Source organism: Sminthopsis crassicaudata, chromosome 1 (genome assembly GCF_048593235.1).
Source record: "Sminthopsis crassicaudata isolate SCR6 chromosome 1, ASM4859323v1, whole genome shotgun sequence".
Classification (NCBI taxonomy): Eukaryota; Metazoa; Chordata; class Mammalia; order Dasyuromorphia; family Dasyuridae; genus Sminthopsis; species Sminthopsis crassicaudata.
In genome coordinates, this window is record NC_133617.1 from 557,018,145 (window position 1) to 557,038,351 (window position 20,207).

At 35.6% G+C, this 20,207-nt stretch overlaps 1 protein-coding gene across 12 annotated transcripts in view; it reads left to right on the forward strand.

Moving 5' to 3' along the window:
• ARB2A (ARB2 cotranscriptional regulator A) overlaps positions 1-20,207 on the forward strand; it is a 575,039-nt gene that overhangs the window by 69,907 nt on the left and 484,925 nt on the right. For all 12 annotated transcript variants that reach the window (XM_074282097.1, XM_074282092.1, XM_074282101.1 and 9 more), the window contains exons 3-4: positions 2,790-2,891; positions 16,136-16,236. In XM_074282097.1, the coding sequence (XP_074138198.1) occupies positions 2,790-2,891; positions 16,136-16,236 (203 nt within the window). The remainder of the gene's footprint in view (positions 1-2,789; positions 2,892-16,135; positions 16,237-20,207) is intronic.

Sequence of the window (20,207 nt, forward strand, 5' to 3'; positions counted from 1 at the left end):
TTTCCTCTCACTTCCTCATCTGGCTGTTCTGAAATTTTTTTTTTTTTTTTTTTTTTTTTTTTTTTTAAATAACTTGAAGGATTCTTTAAGGTCAATTGTATTATGTTGTGTATATAGAATGTTTCCTTGGAAATTGAACCAGCACCTTTATCACTGTAGTATTCACATAGTTGATCTACTAGTTTCCAATTATCTGGCCCTATATTTTCTTCCTTTAAGAACCAAGGGGATGTGTGTTCTAATGTGCCCAAAAGTCTATAGCAATCTGCAACCAAGTTATAAATAAGCCTTGTCCCTTGATCAACTTAAGTATGCTTTCTATAGTGCCCCTTTGGGGTGGGTGTGGCTGTGGGGCTGGGGATGGGGAAGAATCTTTTCTTAATATCTTCCCCATTTCAGCTAGAAAAGATTACTAGTTTAGCCCTTAACAAAGTAAGTTCCCTGTTTGTCTATTAAAATACTCGCCCTATTTCTTGTTCACCGGGTACTTCTTCAGTGAATTTAGGGTAATGACTGAGTTAGCACCCTGGATAGCTGAGAAATCAGCCATAGTCAGGATCAGCAAACCTTGGTCTTTATTCTTGGTCTTTAGAGGTAGGAGTGAATTGGATGGATGCAGGATCTTCACAACCTCTCCTCTTCCTCTACCTCCAAAAGTGACTCTGGCTAGTCTTACTTCACCCCCTAGTCCCTCCTACACTTCTCTGTATACACCAAACAATTGAACCAGCACAGAATCGTGAGAAGGGCCACTTTCCAAGCATATGCTAATAGAGTATTGTCCAGTTGGTAATTAGCCTTAAGTGCTTGGTTGTCTGACCTCAGTGCATCAACTCATAGTTTCAGCCCTTTACAATGAAACAGTAGGCATATAAAGTATGGTTATTGATGTCACCTGGTTGTATTTTTTCTTAATGAAGATTGCCTGTGATTTTTATTTTCTGTTTTTCAATATCTTGCCTAACTTGTGCATTGATCTTTCAATACATTTAAAATTGTGTGGCTTTCAGTATAGAGTTTCTCTTTTTACAAGACCTGGTTTGAATGGTATTTCTTTTTCTATAATCTTTAATTCTATTTATATTTTCTCATGTGGCACATCAGGGATTATTATACTAGAATCCAAATGTGGAAATTCCAATGTCTTTGATGGAGAAATTAGTTTGTTTTAGATATGCGGCACATCAGGGATTATAATACTAGAATCAAAATGTGGAAATTCCAGTGTCTTTGATGGAGAAATTAGTTTGTTTTAGATATGCTGATAGATATTTTCCATTTTTTATCTGTAGTTCTACTTTCATTTTTTTTCATTTTTAAAAAAGACAATTTTGGGAGAAATTGGTCCCTAACTAAGCTTTCTTTAAACCCATTTATTTTTTGAATGTTCCTCATAATTTTATAAGATTCTGCTTCTTGTTGTCCCCTACCATTCTCATTCTTAAAGTTTCACAATTGTATTTATATTTTTAAATTAGTACTGTCTTTGGTTACCATATTTTTCCTTAGGAAGAAGATCAAATGTTGCTTAGCCGAGTTCAAATTTTTTTGACCTCTTTATTTTTATGATCACTTTTACATGGCTCTATGCCAATGTCTATTCATTTAATCATTTCTCATTTTGTTTAGCATAAATTATGTGTTTATGTAGGTCATTAGGACATTTTCATTGCTTTCTATATTTAATTTTCTATTGTATCTTAATTTGCTGTTAATCTTGATTTCATAAGTCAATAGACTTAGTACAATCAGATGACTTCAAAATGATCCTTCTCCTAGTCTAATTTTTTTTAATGTTATTATGTGTTTGCCATGTCCAGTATATTTTAGTTAAAATTTTTTTTTCAAGTTTGATTGATGCTTTTTGTTTTGATGCCACAATTATTTCCATATTTATAGAAGATCAAAGAACTGTGTGATTATCTCTTACCTCCCCCCTTTTCTACCACTACTTTGATAAGAGGGAAAAAATTGACTGAAGATATTTTGAACTTTTATTTTATGGATCATTCCAGAACTTTTTGCTTAGCATACTTGCAATGAGTTTCTTTGCCCTTAGATAGACTGTCCTCAGATGGCAGTCTCTCACTGGGATTTTATTTAGAGCCATACCCAGTAACAAAAGCTGTCAAAATTTGCACTTTGGCACATCTATTGAGACCTTCACATTAATTTTAAGTCATTGAGGCCTCCCAGGACAATTTTTATAGAGGAAATTGAGAAATTGATAGTTGTAGTTTGAGGCAAAAATACTTGTGATCCAAATCTGTTATTTCATCTGTGTGAGGAATTTTTTTTGTCAGTGAAGATTGACAAGTCTATATGCAATTTGTAATCTTTATAGAGTTGCATAAGAGCGCTGAGATCTTAATGGCTTGCAAAGTTACACATCCAGTGTGTATCAAAGATATATCTTGAATCCAGGTCTCCTGAGTCTATCAAATATAACATCACTATCTCTAAAGGCAAAAATCTATATATATTTTGTATATTAATATTACATAATTTTAAATCTGAGTGATGTTTTCTCTGGAACTGTGACTGTGTTGTTTCCATATTGTATGTATGTGGTACTGTTTTGTAATAGTCCATTTAGAAAAATAATGCTTTAATAATACTGGTCAACATATGTAAAACTAAATAGATTAGAAGCAGTAGGGTTTTTTGTAAATATTAGGGATCTTTCTTTTGCACATTTTTCTTATAATTGCTAGCCATATGACATATCACCTTTATTGTATAGAATGATGATGACCAGTTTGTAATCATGCCACTTTTTTTTTTTTTAGATTTATTATCTAGAATAGACTTGGATGAACTGATGAAAAAAGATGAGCCACCTCTTGAATTTCCTGATACTCTTGAAGGATTTGAATATGCTTTTAATGAAAGTAAGTCATATATGTTATATGGATTCATATAAAAGTGCTAAAGGAATCACAAATATTAGTTGCTACCCTTACACTTGATCTTAGCCTTTCATAGGCCAAGAAGCAATTACTTGTTACTTTTAATAGATGGCTAAAGTATCATATATATTTCTTTTTAGGAACAATGGTTAATCTTTGCAATAGTGGATTCCTTCAATCAAATTTAAAAGTACCAAGTTATAATTTCTTATAATTGTTAAGCCTTCCAAAGAGATGATTCTGAATTTGATCAAACTTTTTTCAGCTTTTGCTGTTCAGTTCTCACATATCCATTCTGAAGATTTAATCAGATTATATGGAAAGATGCTACTGTTTCTTATGACATTTTAAATTAAATGTCTGACAAAGATTATTAGTGATATCATTTCAAAAGTATAGTGCTAAATTTCTTCTTCATCTAGGACAATAGTATATATTTATTAATGAAATCAACATTAAAATAAATTCTGCACTTGAGATTTTACAAGTAGATCAGACCAAGCAATGAGAATTATGATTCAGTAAATTAATTGCAGATTCTCTTGATAGCTATTCAGAATAGATAGAATGTTAATATTAATTTGTTGCTTGAATAAAATGAACTGATAACATATAAATAACAGTTGAGATATTTCTTTTAAGAATAAATTGTTATTGTGGATTTTATGAGGAGTCATAGTAGCAGTGCATGATGAGATAAAATCTTTCATACATTTTTATATATGGAGTAAAATAAAGCAAATTTTAGGTATACAAATTAGAAACTTAAATCATTTACTATTCTTCATTTCTCATATTTCTTAAACTATCACCCATATCAGCACATCTTGTTGTGTGTGTGTGTGTGTGTGTGTGTGTGTGTGTGTGTGTGTGTGTGTGTGTGTGTGTGTGTGTGTGTGTGTGTGTGTGTGTCTTTGTGTTTGCCCGTTTTTAAGATTCCATTTAACAGAGTTCAGATCAATTATTCTGCCTTTTCTCCCTTTCAGGTGGTAGAGATTCCTCTCTCAGAACAAGATCAAGGAAGCTTGTTATTATTGTGAGCAAACTAGATAGTGTTTGCTTTTAGATATAGAAATCTTTAATTTTCACAGCTGTCAGTTAGTCAATAATCTTTATTAAGCAGTTTTTATTTTACCTGGCATCTTGCTAAGAGCTGATGCAAAGAAAGGGAAGGAGTTCACATTTTGAGTGATGGTGGAAAAGATGACATAGAGACAACTATGTATATGAAATGTATTATATCTGTTATCTATTTATGTGTCTGTCTATCTGTCCTCTCTCCCTCCCCTCCCTCTATTGCTATGTATTTTTTTTTTTTTAACTTTCTCTTTCTCCATATCTATATATATATAGATATATAGAGAGAGTAAATTGGAGGTTATCTCAGAAGTCACTAACATTAAGGGGACATAGAAAAGGTCTTGAAGAAGGTAGAATTTTAGCTGACTTAAAAGAAACCAGGAGGTAGAGACAAAGAAAAATAACATTCTAGGAATGGGGATGTCCATTGAAAATATAGAATGGGGAGATGGGATGTCTTATCTGAAAAGGTAGCAAGGAGTAAGTGTCATTGCATCTTTAGAATGCATGGAGAGGAGTAAGGTATAAGAATATTGGGAAGGTAGGAAGGGGTCAGGCTGTGAAGGGTTTTAAAAGCTAAACAGAGGTTTTTATATTTTATCTTAGAGTTAATAGGGTGCTTCTCGAGTTTATTGAATAGGGTTGACGTGGTCAGACCTGTGCTTTAGAAAGATCATGTTGGTGGCTGAGTAGAGGATGTATTAGATTGGGAATAGATGTGAGGCAGAGAGAGATCATCTAGAAACTATTGCAGTACTCTGTTGGGGATAGTATCAATCAGAGGAGAGAAGGGATTTCTTTGAAAGATGTTACAAAGGTAAAACATAAAATTTGGCAACATATTGGACATAAAGAATGAGAGAGAATAGAGAGCCCAGGATGATATCTTGGTTGTGAACCTGGATGACGATAACATCCAATTTGAGATGTCTAATAGATAACTGGAAATGCAAGATTGGAGGTGCGAAAGAGAGGTTAGGGCTGAATAAATAGATCCGTGAATCATAAGCATAGAGATGTATCAATTCCCAAATCCAAGGAATCTGATAAAAATTATCGTGTGTACTAGTATAGAAAGGAGAAGAGAAGAGAACCCAGGATAGAACCTTGAGGTACAGCTGTAATTTATAACCAATCAATGCTTCCCTGCTACCTTTATGATAAATAATTTGTTCATTTCTCCACACAACACGTTTTAACTTTTAAGTGTTTTGTGACTTTTCTGATTAGGTGTGGACCAAAAACATCAGACAGTGATGTTCAGCCTTTGAAAAGAGGGTTTTACTTTTAGTCATTATTTTTGTAGTAATTCACCTTAGCTCTTGCTGCTACTAACCCTTTGACTTGCATATCTGTTTTTTGGAGAAGTTTTGGCTCAGTGTTATAATTAAAATTCCTTTTACTAACCTATATCTTGAGAAAGTTTCTTAGGGAGATAAAAATCAGATTTTTACCAACTTTACCAAGTTTTCTAAAGAAACATAACATTTTGATTCTAAACAAACAAGCCTTAGTTGAAGCAATTAGAGAATAGAGCGGGATACTATTGAGATACTATTGACTTTTTAAAAAAATTTGAGATTGTGGCAGTTTTATACTAGATTTGGGGACAAAAACCCAGCACAAGTGAGTGTGTCAAAGTAAAAGGAACTAAATATACTGCAGAAGAGATCACATTTGGATTGGTAATCTTCTTGGCTAGCTGAGCTCTCACAATTTTGCATTTTTATAATTCTTAAACATAAGCAGTCTCTATATAGTAGGACTTCTGACTTTGACATTATGTACCAATAATTTATTGAAACCTGTATCTTTTTACAATTTCCATAACCAATGTTGGACATTAAATTCTATACCTTAGATTATTTTTTATCCTGCTGTAAATGCCTCTTGGGTTATGCCAGTTTTGCTTGACCTTGAGGTATTGATTTGCTTGATGGCAGATAAATTTACATTTTTTTTTCTTAACTATTTTAGCTTTCTTGAGTGGTCTGAGTATGGCATATTGCCAGCAAATTGTCTGTCCCCTTTATAGGCAATGTTGAAGGAGAGAAAAGGCAAGCATTATAACACTTATATGTCGAAGAGAGAGTTTAGAGATTCTGTGGTTCAAGTACTTTATTTTATAGATGAGGAAACTAAGACCTGAAAAGTAACTTAGCTTAAATCACTTAAGAAGTAATAAATAGGAGAGTTGGAATCCGTATCTAAGCTTTTTGATCTTACCTCCAATGTTCTTTCCAGTATACCATGCTGGCTTTTGTTTTTTTTTTTTTTTTACAAATTAATAAACTTTTATTCTTCTTTGGAACTTGTAGAAGAAAAGTGTGTTCATCACAAGTTCATCATTATGCTAAAAATTATACAATTTTGATTAATGTTCATCTTGTGGAAAATCTTTGATGCATAGGTAAGGAGAGGAATATGAAGAAAAATTAAGTGATACGTAATTATTCAGTATTTCTTCTCCTTGTTTCTTTAACTTTAGTTTTCTCTTCCTTGAGTTGAACAAATTAGCAATTAAAAATGCCAACTTTTCCATTCTGAAAGCAGATTTTATATTTTCCTGTGTCATAGATTTATCATCAAGATCAAATGGAATTAAATATATACTGTGCTTTGCAAATCTTAATGGAAAACTATCATTGTTATCCTCAATGCTTATTCAATATAATACTTAGCAAACCAAAGGTGCTGGAACTCTATCTTTCCAGAAATCAGCAGGAGTCAGGACCACTAAATGTCTTTATTTTAGATCTTTACCGTCACCTCCAACGCCAGGTCACGAGTGCAAGTGAGCGTGAGTTCCAACACCCAAGTTTCTCTTACTCCTCCCACACAAGTCACTTCCCTCTCTTTGTCCCACCAATCAAGTCAGCACAGAACAGCTGGGGAGGGTCAACTTTCAAACAAGTTAATAGGGAACGTCCAATTGGCAATTAGTCTCACATGCTTCATTATCCAAGTGCATTGCTCAGTTCTAGCCCTTTACATCTCCCGCTTTCTTTTGTTTTAGACCACAGGAGGTCGCGCCATCCCTGACTTTTCAGGGAGATGAGAACCCCCAAAAGGAGGTGATCACGCCCCCCCTGACTTCTCAGGAGGGGAGATGAAAGCACTAAAAAGGAGATAATCACACCCTCCCTGACATCTCAGGAAGGGAGATGAAAAGCACCAAAGAGAAGTGGGGATTTGCTAGCGGGTTTCTGGATTGAAGGGCCTTATTAGAGACAAGTATGCACAAACCCATCAGCATGGGAGTTATTATACAAGCACATAGCAATAACGCAGAGGCTATTAGTGGTGACTCTCCCCACAGTCAGTGCAGACTCGATGTGGTGTAACAAACAGGAATTGTATATGCAAGTAGTGCTATAACAAACAATATAAATCAACATGGTATTGTAAGAGATTTCCAGAAGTCCTAGAAGGAGGGTATGTAAACACCAGACACACATACCCCTTCTTCAGCAACCAAGAGATAGTCCAAAACCAATCTATTGTCCATTGCTTCACTGTTAGGGAATCCAATGATCCCCACAAGTTTTTGAAATCTCACATCAGTCTTTTTATATGTTAGGGAATCCAGTGATCCCCACAAGTTTTTGAAGTCCCACATCAGTCTTTTTATATGTTAGGGAATCCAATGATCCCCACAAGGTTTTGAAGTCCAGCAACAGTCTTATGATGCCTCAGAGAATCCAATGATTCCTGAGGATTTTCAAGTCCTACAATAGTCTTATGATGTCTCAGAGAATCCAATGATTCCTGAGGATTTTCAAGTCCAACAGTTTTTTATGTCCATGGGTCAAACGCCATAACTGCCAGGTTCTTTCACTGGTGGGCACAATCAGGAATAGAACCACCCGACGTTTCTTGGGTCTTCTCCTTCGTTTCAAGGGTCTGCTCTATCTCTCTTATGGACAAGGCGAATACGGCTCGTTGGCACCCATCTGATTCCTTCTCCATCTGTAGAGATACAAGCAAACCCTCTCCCCCAAGCAGTTAACCTATCTGGTCCCTTCCATTCACCACTTTCTGGGTCTCTCCACATCACTTGACGATTATCTAAAGACAGTGGAGCTGCTCGCACTGGACCCTGTCCTTCCGGTGAGTTATAAAACCTGTCTGCTGGAGCCAGTGCATCTTTGTCAAAAATTAAAAAATTAATGGTATAGAGAACTAAATTTAGAAGTTCTGTAGGGATACTTGTGGCTCCCCCTTTCTTTTGTTTTTGGAGGAGTGTCTTAATATCTCTGTTTCTTCTCTCTACTATTGCCTGCCTTTGAGGATTAAAGGGTATGCCCGTGGTATGTAAAATCTTATACTGTGCACAAAAGTGTGTAAAATATTTAGATGTATATGCAGGTCCATTGTCTGTTTTTATTGCTTGTGGAACACCCATAATTGCAAATGCTTTTATAAGGAATTCAGTGACCACTCGGGCTGTCTCTTTTGCTGCTGGCATTGCAAATGTGAATCCTGAAAAGGTGTCTACCACGACATGGATAAAAGATAGACGACCAAAAGATTTATAATGGGTCACATCCATTTGCCAAATTTCATTAGGTCTCAAACCACGAGGGTTCTTCCCCGAAGGGAGTGTAGGAGCATGGAAAGGAAGGCAAGCTGTACAGGCTTTTACTATGCTCCTAGCTTCTTCTCTTGTTATTCCAAACTGCAAACGTAAAGCTCGGGCAGCCTGATGATATTTAGAATGAGACTCTTGTGCTTCTTGAAATAAAGGAGTACTGGCCAGCATGGTTAGAAGGCTATCTGCCTTTGAATTACCATCAAAAATAGGACCGGGAAGTCCACTATGGGAGTGGACATGCAAAATATAAATCTTACCTGGATGCTTTCTCACTTGCTCTTGAAGCTCTTTAAAGAGCTGATATATATTGGAGGCTACAAATTTTATTTGGGCTGTGGCAATTCTTTGTACCACACCTACTGAATAGGCCGAATCAGATATTATATTTATGTCTCCCGGATAATAAGCAAGAGCTAGAATGATTGCATACAATTCATTCTGCTGAGTGGACTGAAAAGGAGTTCTGATTACTTTCTTTATAGTTAAGTCACGAGAATACACAGCGCAAATATTATGTTTGGATGCATCTGTAAAGACAGTTGGTCCTGTAAGAGGAACTTTAGAAAACTTTTCTTCAAAAATCCATTGCCAATTATGTAGCAGTCTGGTTATCTTTAATGGAGACCCGTGTTCAAAATTTGGAGCCATGGTTAATAAAATTTGCCACTCTGGGATGGTTTCGCAGCACACATTAACTTGTGCATTAGTATAAAAGGTGTATATCTTGTCAGGTCTTGTCCCAGATAATTGTACTGCTCGTTTAATGGCCTTTAATAAAATTCTAGCCACAAGCACTGGGTAAGGAATAAGGCTTTGTTCTGGTTGTGCTGGGAGGTTCACCCACTCTATCACACTGTCTCCTTGATGAAGGACTCTTGTGTAGCAAAAACTGATATTTCCAAGGGTTTTTGAGTGACTCTTTCAACCACATTAGATAAAGCCAGATCAACTTGTCTCAAAGCCTCTTGAGCTTCTTTTGTAAGCTGGCGTGGTGAATTTAAAGCACTGTCTCCCCTTAAAATGTCATATAATGGTTGCAATTGACAGGTAGTCAAGCCTAGCACGGGACGCATCCATTGGATATCTCCTATCAATTTCTGAAAGTCATTTAAGGTGTTTAGCTTCTCTGTTCTTAAGGAGAGTTTTTGTACTGTAAGCACCTTAGGATATACTTCATATCCTAAATATTGAAAAGGAGCATGTCTTTGAATCTTTTCTGAAGCTATGTGCAATTTATAATTCCTTAGTGTTTCTATGGTTTTTTGTAGACATGCTTCTAACATTTGTTCCTCAGGTGCACATCCCAATATATCATCCATGTAATGTAATAACATTACTTTTGGAAATGCTTTTCTTACTGGACTAAGAGCAGCAGCAACATACATTTGACACATAGTAGGGCTGTTTTTCATTCCCTGTGGCAAAACTGTCCATTCATATCTTTTATAAGGCTCAGCTAAGTTAACGCTGGGCACTGAAAAGGCAAATCTTTTCATATCCTCCTTATCTAGAGGGATAGAATAGAAACAATCCTTAATGTCTATAACCCACAGAGGCCATTCTCTAGGCAACTGAGTAGGAGATGGAAGTCCAGGTTGAAGAGTTCCCATGGTTTCCATCTGTTCATTTACCTTTCTTAAATCAGTCAACATTCTCCATTTTCCAGATTTCTTTTTTACAACAAATACTGGGGAATTCCAAGGACTTAGAGAAGGTTGTAAGTGTCCTTGGTCAAGTTGTTCCTGTACTATATCTAGTAAGGCCTGAATTTTATTGTTATCTAAGGGCCACTGTTCTATCCACACTGGTGTATCAGTTTTCCACTGGATAGGAACAGGTGAAAGTGTTGGCAGGCCTTCAACAGCAGCCCCGCCTAAAAAACCGAAGTACTCATTTTTAACCCTAATTGTTGTAAAATGTCTCTTCCCCACAGATTGATGGGGATTTTTTCAATTATAAAAGGAGTAAAAACTCCTGTTTCACCTTCAAATACCCATCTTAAAGGGGTAGCACTAACTTCAGCTGCTATTGATCCTCCTACCCCAGACATGTAGGTGTCTGCCTTAATCTTTGGCCAGTGACTGGGCCAGTTGGCACCTCTAATGACTGTGCGATATGCCATTTATATAGATGGTGAGCATAGGTCGGTCAGCTGTCACAGCTGCTGTCCAGTATATTCCTGGGTTTTTCTGCTTGGAGTCCGAACATGGGTGACTGTCACCAGGTTGCTTACTAGGAGTCTGTATCAATAAACCTGATGCTACTACTTCCCCTGGTTGATAAGTCACACATTGTCTCCCTGTGTTAGTGACTGGGATATTATCTACACATTCCCCAGTTTCCCACATCAGTGTATGAATGAACACTATCTTGTAAGTACTCTCAGGAGGTGAAATGGTCAAGCCTACTGTGCCTGGAGGCAAGGGATCCATAGGTTGGAGAGGAACAGATTTCACCTCTCCAGGGGGTATCTCAGTTGTCCCAGCTGCATACAACTCTATCCTCCCTAATTGTAGTCCCTTTCTCCCATCATGTTGCTTCCTGGCTGACTGATTGTGTAATCCCTTTCTCCCCTCAGATGGCTTCCTGGCTGATTGGTCATGTCTGGGTATTGGACTTGGAGGCACTCTCTGGGTGTGGCATCGGCTGCCATCATGCCCCAAGTGTTTTTTGCCTGGGGCCCTGGAGCTGGGCCCCTCATCCCGTTTCCCTGAATCAGTCTACACTCTGAGACCCAATGGAGTCCTCTGTTGCATTTTGGACATGGGGTTTTGGGTCTTGTTCTCCCAGCCTGTCTTCTCACTCTGTCTCTATGCCAATATTGAGCTTTCAAATGGCCTACTTCACCGCATTGAAAGCATTGACGATTCTCTCTGGAAACCCCTTGCCAAAAGGGATCCTGTCTCCCCATGTTGGGATCTTGGGAAGTCTGCATCATAGCCTGGCTATAAAAGGTATTTGTGCCCATTGTGACACATCTCCTCTAAAGGAGCATCCTTATGTAGTCCTAGTATAATCCTTCTACAAACCTCATTGGCATTGTCTCTAGCAAGTTGCCTCACCAAAGTGTCTGTTACTTCATTTTCACCATTAGTCTGTATGACAGCTGTCTGCAAACATGCCACAAAATCAGCAAAAGGTTCATTTGGTCCCTGTACAATTTTTGTGTAGGTCTCACCCTTGTAGTTTTTACTGGGGAGAGAAGCCCATGCTTTGATAGCAGCAGCAGAAATTTGCTCAAATGCTGTTATGGAGTAATTAATCTGTACCGAAGCGTCTGCATAAGAACCTACACCTATTAGTAGGTCATAGGTGATGGAAGTATTAGCTGCATTTTGACTATTTTGTTGGGCTTGAATCCTACAGAGCTCAGTATATTCAGAAAACCACAACAAATTTTGTCCAGGTTCTAAGCACACTTTTGCAATGACTTTCCAGTCACTAGGGGTTAAGCTTTCATAAGCCAAATTGTGTATTAACATCTTAACATAATCTGATGTAGCCCCAAAGACAGTGCAAGATTTTTTCAGGATTTTAAGGACATCCATATTAAAAGGAGCATATCTTCTACTCTCTTGACCTGCAGAATTATACTGTTGAATCACGGGAAAAATTTGAAGTTTGAAATCATTATCTACTTCTTTTCCATTTTCAATTGCTTCAATAAGCCCTCTTTCTAATCTAGTTACAGGAGTGGGCAGTTGTTGGGAGGGGGGGCTCTGTGGGAGGAGGGGGGGGCGCTGATGAGGTCACCGCCCCTCCCACTACTCCTCCTCCCTCCGTCCCTGAAGGTGTGGGCTGATCAATAATCTGCTCTCTAGGTGGGGTTGAAATTTCTTCTGGACAATCAGAGTCTACACACTCAGATTCCTCATTCAAATCCCCTTGCCCTCTGGCAATGTCCTGAGTTTGTCTATCTTCTATCTTTTGTTCCTCACGCTTCCTTCTCTGTGCCTTTTTAGAACTCTTCCTTCTTCTAAACTCTTCTCGATAGCTTAAGTCTAATAGAATCAAGTTGTATAGATAAAATACCTCTGGGAAAATTTGACAAAGCCCATTTTTTGAGTAAAATTCTTTCATTTCAAGTCCCACTAGCTTCCATTTATCTATACGTAGTTTTTCTTCATTTAAGAACCAAGGGGACGTGCGACTCAATGAGTGTAAGAGATTATTCATTTGTGGGATGGGAACAAGTAAACTTTTCTCATCAATTATCTTAATTATATCCTCTATAGCATTGCTAGATGAGGCAGGGGCTGGGGTTGGAGCAGGGTCAGCTGAGGCCCAGGATTTACCTAACATCTGCCCCATCTCAGTTACTAGAGATTGCTGATTTAGTCCTTAACAAGGTAAGTTCCTTATTTCTATTAGAATACTCACCTAATTTCCTGGTCACAGGAGGACTTCGGTGGAAGTAGGGTGCCAGCCACACGTTGGACGCCAAATGCTGGAACTCTATCTTTCCAGAATTCAGCAGGAGTCAGGACCACTAAATGTCTTTATTCTAGATCTTTACCGTCACCTCCAACGCCAGATCACGAGTGCAAGTGAGCGTGAGTTCCACCACCCAAGTTTCTCTTACTCCTCCCACACAAGTCACTTCCCTCTCTTTGTCCCACCAATCAAGTCAGCACAGAACAGCTGGGGAGGGTCAACCTTAAACAAGTTAATAGGGAACCTTCCAATTGGCAATTAGTCTCACGTGCTTCATTATCCAAGTGCATTGCTCAGTTCTAGCCCTTTACACAAAGGTGCTTAATAAAAGTTTGTTGAAAGAATGATTATGAAGGTATTTATTTTTTTTAGAAATTTAATTGGCATTTTGAAGTTCCTAAAGCATTCCATTCCATCATTTAGTTAGTTATTCTTTGTCAGGGCATTTGATAATAGGTAGCTCTTAAGCAGTTTTTAAAGTAATATTGAGCACAATTTAGCCAAAATAAACAGATGCCTCTGTTAACCTTGTCAACAACAACAAAAAAAGTTTAGTGCAGGACAGTCCTTTCCACTTCTCCTAGGTTTATTTTGTTTGGCCCTATTCTCTTTCCTCTTTGCCCAGGAATTAGGGTTTCTGGGAAGTATGAGTTTGGATAAAGGGGAGGTACTGAGATTTACAGTGTAGAATAATATTAACTTTTCTTGGCTTCCTATTGAACTTTTGACTCATCTTAAGCTTGTTTTCCCCCAGAACTTTTGCAGACAAATTGGCATATAGTTGTACCCCTCCCATCTTATTTTGTGTGAATTTTATTTTTTTGAACTCAAGTGAATTTATTACATTTCATCCTATTTTTTTGTTATTGTTCTAATCATAAGAAAAAACAATTAAAAGGGTCATTTCCTTATTACATAGAAAAATTACAAAAAAAAGATGATTTTATGTGAAACTATAGCTTTCTTGTACTATTGTCTGGCCTATATCTCAATATGTTGTGTACTGTTTATTGTAAATTAAAATTATAGCTTTCAAGGGAGTCTTGCCTTTAAAAAAAATTCTTTCTGGCCTTATTGTTTTGTTCTCTGCCATTTAAAAAATTTTCTTTTTGCCATCCAATTTCTATTTTCCTTGTCCATTCCCCAAATTTGAAAATAAAAAACCAAATTAAATTCCTACTCTGATTGTGTTCAAAATGTGTGCCTTGTTCTCCTTCATCAGTCTTATATATATTTTTTTTTCCTAAGAGGTAATTAGTACACTTCATCTTTGGTTTTTTGGAATTGTTATTGATTATTATATTGAATAGAATTCTCAAGCCTTTTAAGGTTATTTTTCTTTATAATGTTGTTATTGTATGAATTGTTCACGTTCTGCTTATTCTGCATCAGTTCATATAGATCTTCCAATGGTTCCATGAAACCATTAATTTCATTTCTTTTAAAGCAGTATACCATTTCATTACACTCACATAGCATAAATTATGTAGCTATTTCCCTTTGTTTATGATTCATTGCTATTACAAATAGAGATTCTATAAATACTTTTTTCTATAAGTGGATCTTTGGCCTCTTTGATCTTTTTCAAACTTAGGCCCTGTAATTTCTATTAGATTTGACCCAGTGTTTTAGCTTGTTGAGATCTTTCCTGTGGCATTATTTGTGGTATCCCACAGATCTTAATATGGGATAATTGTTGTTCTAGCTTTATGACATCTAAAAACTTGATAGATATGCTAAGATTAGATAACATAGAATTAGGACAGACCACCCAGTGGGACTCTATTTGAGACTTTCTTCTAGTTGATGATTGATATCAAACTGTTACTGCTTGCTACTCTTCTTTGGGTCTGGTCATTCAACCAGTTTTGAATATATCTATATTTTTGTCTGGTCCAAATCTCAGTATCTTGTTTACAATAATTCTTTTAAGACATAAGACTCCTTATGATTTTTTTTCCCTAGATTTTTACAAAGTATCCTTTTAATAATATATCCCAGAATTTTATCAGGGATTGAAACCATCTTTACTATTTCACACTTTGGGGAAGAAAAGGATAATCATTGAACTATTGACATAGAGAACTTCCATATAAGTGAAATCCTCCCTCTGTAGTTCAACATTCTCTCCCTCTTTTCTTAGAGAAAAGAAGGAAGCACAGATTATTATGACACTACAAAAGCATATAAAATCTAATGAATTTAACCTGTATTCAAGAAGTTTGACAATATATCTTAGTTCTAAAATGATTATTTCTACTTTGTATGCTACTCTTCAGCTATTCTGTGATAGCCATATTGACCCACCCAGTCTTCCCCACTGTCTAACATTTTGCTTCCTCTCTTCCTTTTATTCATGAGGAATCCTGCATTCATGAGGAATCTTCAAACCATTCTCTTTTCTACCTATAGCTCCAGATATTGAAATCCTACCCATTCCTCAACCCTACTCATGCCTCACCATAAAGCTTATTGTGACATAGGAAGTCTTCTTGTAGTAGACACTTCTTTTTCAGAACTCATACCACATATTGTTCCTGTGACTAATTTGACAGTGATTTATAATAGATTTTGGAATTTTGTATAATTGTTCTTTTCTTATTTACTTTTTTAGTATTTGTGCACTGGAGCTCAGTCATGGTTAGTTGAGGGCAGGGACCTATGTCTTATACTTCTTTGTATCCCCCATGGTATCTGGCATATAATACTCAAATATTGATTGATTTGTTTTTAAGGGAAAAACGTTAAGGATTCGGAATCAATCTTTGAGTCTTTTTGGGTTAGGCCTTTATTTTTACTTTTGTATGTATATCAGTGAAATGTTGATGTCACAAAAAAGGGGCTTGAAATCAGGAGGACCTGAGTTCAAATATGGCTTCAGACACTTAACACTTACTAGCTGTGTGATGCTGGGCAAGTTACTTAACCCCAATTTCTTCAGCAAAAAAAAAAAAAAAAAAAAAAAAAAAAAGAAGAAGAAGAAGAAAAAGGCTTATGTAAAGATTGAAGGACTTCTAAGGGAAGCTGATTTAAAGTTTTATTGATCATCAGGTGTTAGATCTAAATACTCTTACTAGTGAAAAATAAATCACAATTCCATTGTTCATTTCTCTTTTAGAGGGACAGTTGAGACACATTGCAACAGGGGAACCATTTGTCTTTAATGCCCGTGAAGATTTGCACCGATGGAACCAAAAGCGCTATGAGGCTCTTGGAGAGGTATCTGCATCAAAATGTTTTAATACTTAAAAATAAGCTTTTAAAATTTTATTTTGCACACTTATACCAAATAAAGTTATGAGAGTTGACAAATTGTTCATATTCTATTTTTGTCCAAAAGTGATTTTTAAATGTTTTAGAGCTTTTCATTGTTATGTTGATGCATGCGTTGCATTTATTATTAAAATATCATTTGAATATAGTCAAAATATTTTTTCTATAACCATTGTATCTCCTGAGAAAGAAGCATCAAAGGTAGATTTGAAGAAATTATATTTTATTTTCAAAAGTTAGATTCTGTTTAGAGCAGGAATAGTTTTCAATCTGTGCTTTCCCCTTGAATACTTACTCTCATGATAAAAATTGGCATCTGGGCCGCTATTATAGGTGCTCTGCTTGCCTTTGCTCACAATAGGATTAAAAACTTTGTGAATAAGAGGATTTTGATAAATGTAACCATATTCTCCCATAAATACAGGTTAGGATCTTAGAAAAGAACTTATTTCACAAAGATGATTGTCTTGTTAAAACCAAGTTGTCTGTTCTCAGACCTTTGTTTTATTCTTATTTTTTGTAAATGTTAAGAAAAATTTTAAACTTAAATAGAAAGTGAGTAAAAATAACACTACTACATACATAAAAGAACATGAAAGAGTGTAATATAAAACAATAAATTTCTATTTCAAGAAAACCTATATAATAAATAGCACATTGTTTTCAGAGCTACCAAAATTTTCTTTGATTCCTTGTTGGTTTTCTTTTGTTCTCTATTGTGCACTTTTTACTTTATTTTTTTTCCCTTACTCCATCCTAAAGAAACTAATCTTAAAGAAATCTATAATTAAGCATGAACATATATATACTTATACATTGATATCTATAAACATCCACATGCATATTCATGCACATATATGTAAGAGTGTGCCATACTTATTTCTACCTGTTATCTGTTTCTCTGAAGATGGATAGCATGTTTCATAAGTCCAATTCTTTCTGTTTTTTAAATCAAGCAGTTCATAATTTCCTCCACCACAGGAATATTCCAAACTTATCTCGTCCTGTGAAATTGTCTGTGAAAATTTTTTTTTCCAATTTTTTACTATTCTATCCTTGGCTATATGTATTTCATGTATGCAAGACAATTTTAATTTAAAATAATTGAAATTATCCATTTTATATTTTGACAATGATCTCATCCCATCTCATCACATAATATAGTTTAAGGAGTGCATTCCTTTACATCTTTTTTTTTTCCCTCCAGGTTCTTTGAAGTTCCTGATGTTTTGCTCTTCCAAATTAACTTATTATTTTTTTTAAACTCAGTAAAATAATTTTTTTAGTAATTTAATTGGGATGACATTGAATAAATAGATAAAATTGTCATTTTGAAAACTATATTGGCTTTATCTACCCTCTGAAGAATGAATATTACTTCAATTATTTAAATTTCCCTTTATATGAATAAAAGGTGTTTTATGTTTATGTTCATATAATTCCTGCATCTCTTTTGGCAGGTATATGCTCAGGTATTTATACTATGTAGTTATTTTAAATGGTCTAAGACCTTTGCTTTAAAAGTAGTGAATATTGGTACATATCTCTCTTGATTTGTAGTAAATAATGACATATATTGATTTATTTTAATAAGTGTTATTAACAGAAGATTTAGTTCTAAATCCTGGGGATTCAAAGATAAGCTACATACACACACACACACACATACACACACACACACACACACACACACACACACACACACACTCCTAAAGAGTTTTATAAAAGGTTGTGATAGTGTGTATATGTGCATGATTGAGGGTAAGGGGAGGTATTGAGAGAGATTCATAAATAATTGACACAAAGCAAAGTAAGGTAAAAGCAAAGGGGAAAGGAAAACTAAGTCCTATGAAAAGTTTGAAGAGAAGGAGGACAATGTCTGTCCCTGTAATGTCTGGACCAGTTCTCTGGAGGACCTTGGAGTTAGCCCGAGTCCTTGGTCTTAGTGGAGGAGTAAAGGAGGCAGGAGAGCTACCAAGTGGCTGGTCAAAGATGGAGTCTGAAATCTGGCATCTTCACTTGTGTCTGTGGCTGAGAGCTGTGGCTGAGAGAGAGTTCTTAGTTGTCCTAGACTTAAATACTTCAGTACAACAGTACAACACTTTGAAACTGCTCAACCATTACATCACCATACTAAGTACTAAGTATATGCTTAACTATAAGTACCTTGCTGACCTAGATTTAAGTACACCTTTTTCGAGTTCTGCCTTCTACACTTCCCCTAAGGGATTGACTCCCAGAGGCCATTATAGTTGAGCTGCCTCAGTTGGATGTTACGATTAGTAAAGGAACTCAGTGAGGCGATGTAGGAGAAGTTTATTTCAAGACTGGAAAATGAGAACCAGCATGAAGTGGGAGAATCAGGAAAAGAATGAGATACAGAGAATGATATTGCTGTTGAAAAGTGACATCAATATACTTAAAAATTTGGAAGCAAATTTTTCTTTTCTTTTTAATTAATTTTTATTGACTTGACCTTTTCTATCATTCCTACTCAACTTTAGTTCCCTTTCCCAGAGAGCTGTCTCATATAATAGAGAAGGAAAGGAAAAGAAGAAAGGAAAAAAAAATGGCAAAACTAAACCATAAAAAGGGCAATATACATTTAGTATGTGATCTGTCACTTAAGTCACTTAATTTCTGTTTGCCTCAGTTTCCTCACCTGTGATAATAACAGTGCCCATACCAAAGTGTTTTTGTGAGGATTAAATGAGATATTTATAAAGCCTTTATTAGCACGGTGCTATATAAATGCTTATTCTCTTCCTTCTCTCTTCAGCAAAGGAAAGGTAGGGTAGGAAGGAACTGGAGATGGTATCTCCTTATATCTCTAATTGGGGTCCAAACTTGATCATGAAAATTTTACAGAATTCAGTTTTGAATGTTTTCTATTTGCTTTTTCTTTATTTACATTGTTATAGTCATTGTATGTGTATATATATACATATATATATGCTTCCTAGAAATAATTGCAAAAATGTGCAATAAAAACCAAAGTGATTTGGAGAAAATGGAGTTAGGGACATAATACTCAAAAATTTCATCTGTGAAATTAAAAAGAGATAGCAATATAGTTAAAACAGTAATATAGTTTTATGTTTGTTAAATGGTTAAGAAATACTTACATATTATAATAATTTGTGATGGTATCTATAACCTCAAGCTGCTGTTCCAAGTCCAGGCTCTGGAGGACCCCAGTGATAGTGGAAAGTGTGGGAGAGGGTACTGGTGACATAGTTTTCCTCACAGATCCTGCTGCATCAGAATATGTAAAACCAATTAATTTTGAAAAAGACTCAGTTCGCTGATGGAAGTGGGTATCATAAAGGCTACAGCTTGTGAATTACTGTGAAGTGATACAGTTTTCTGTGTTCTCTTGAGGTTTTCTCAAGGAACAAATCTCACATGAGCAAACACAAAATTTGAGTTTAAGCTCAAATCATTCCCCAATATATCAATCAAGATGAAAGAAATGTGTATTTTCTAAACAAGCATTAGGTTTTCATGGTTCCCTATATACATCATATGTATTGTTTCTTATGTAACAGTCATATTTTGTTACATTCATGTATTATAAATTTGTTTAGCATTTTCCAATCAATGGGCATTTGCTTTGTTTTCAGTTCTTTGCTACTATAAAAAATACTGTTATTAATATTTTGGAATCTTTCTGTTTGTCATTGACCTCTTTTGGATATATGTCTCTCAGTGGAATTTATGGATACAGATATTTTAGATACTTTCTTTGCATAATTAAAGATTTTTTTTGCAGAAAGATTATACCTGCTTGTAGCTTGACTAACAGTATATTGATATGCACATAGACTATTTACTAATTATAAATTAAAACTTAAGGGTTGTTTTGATTTGAATATTATCTCAAGGAATATTTTGGAACATTCTTTTATGTGTTTATT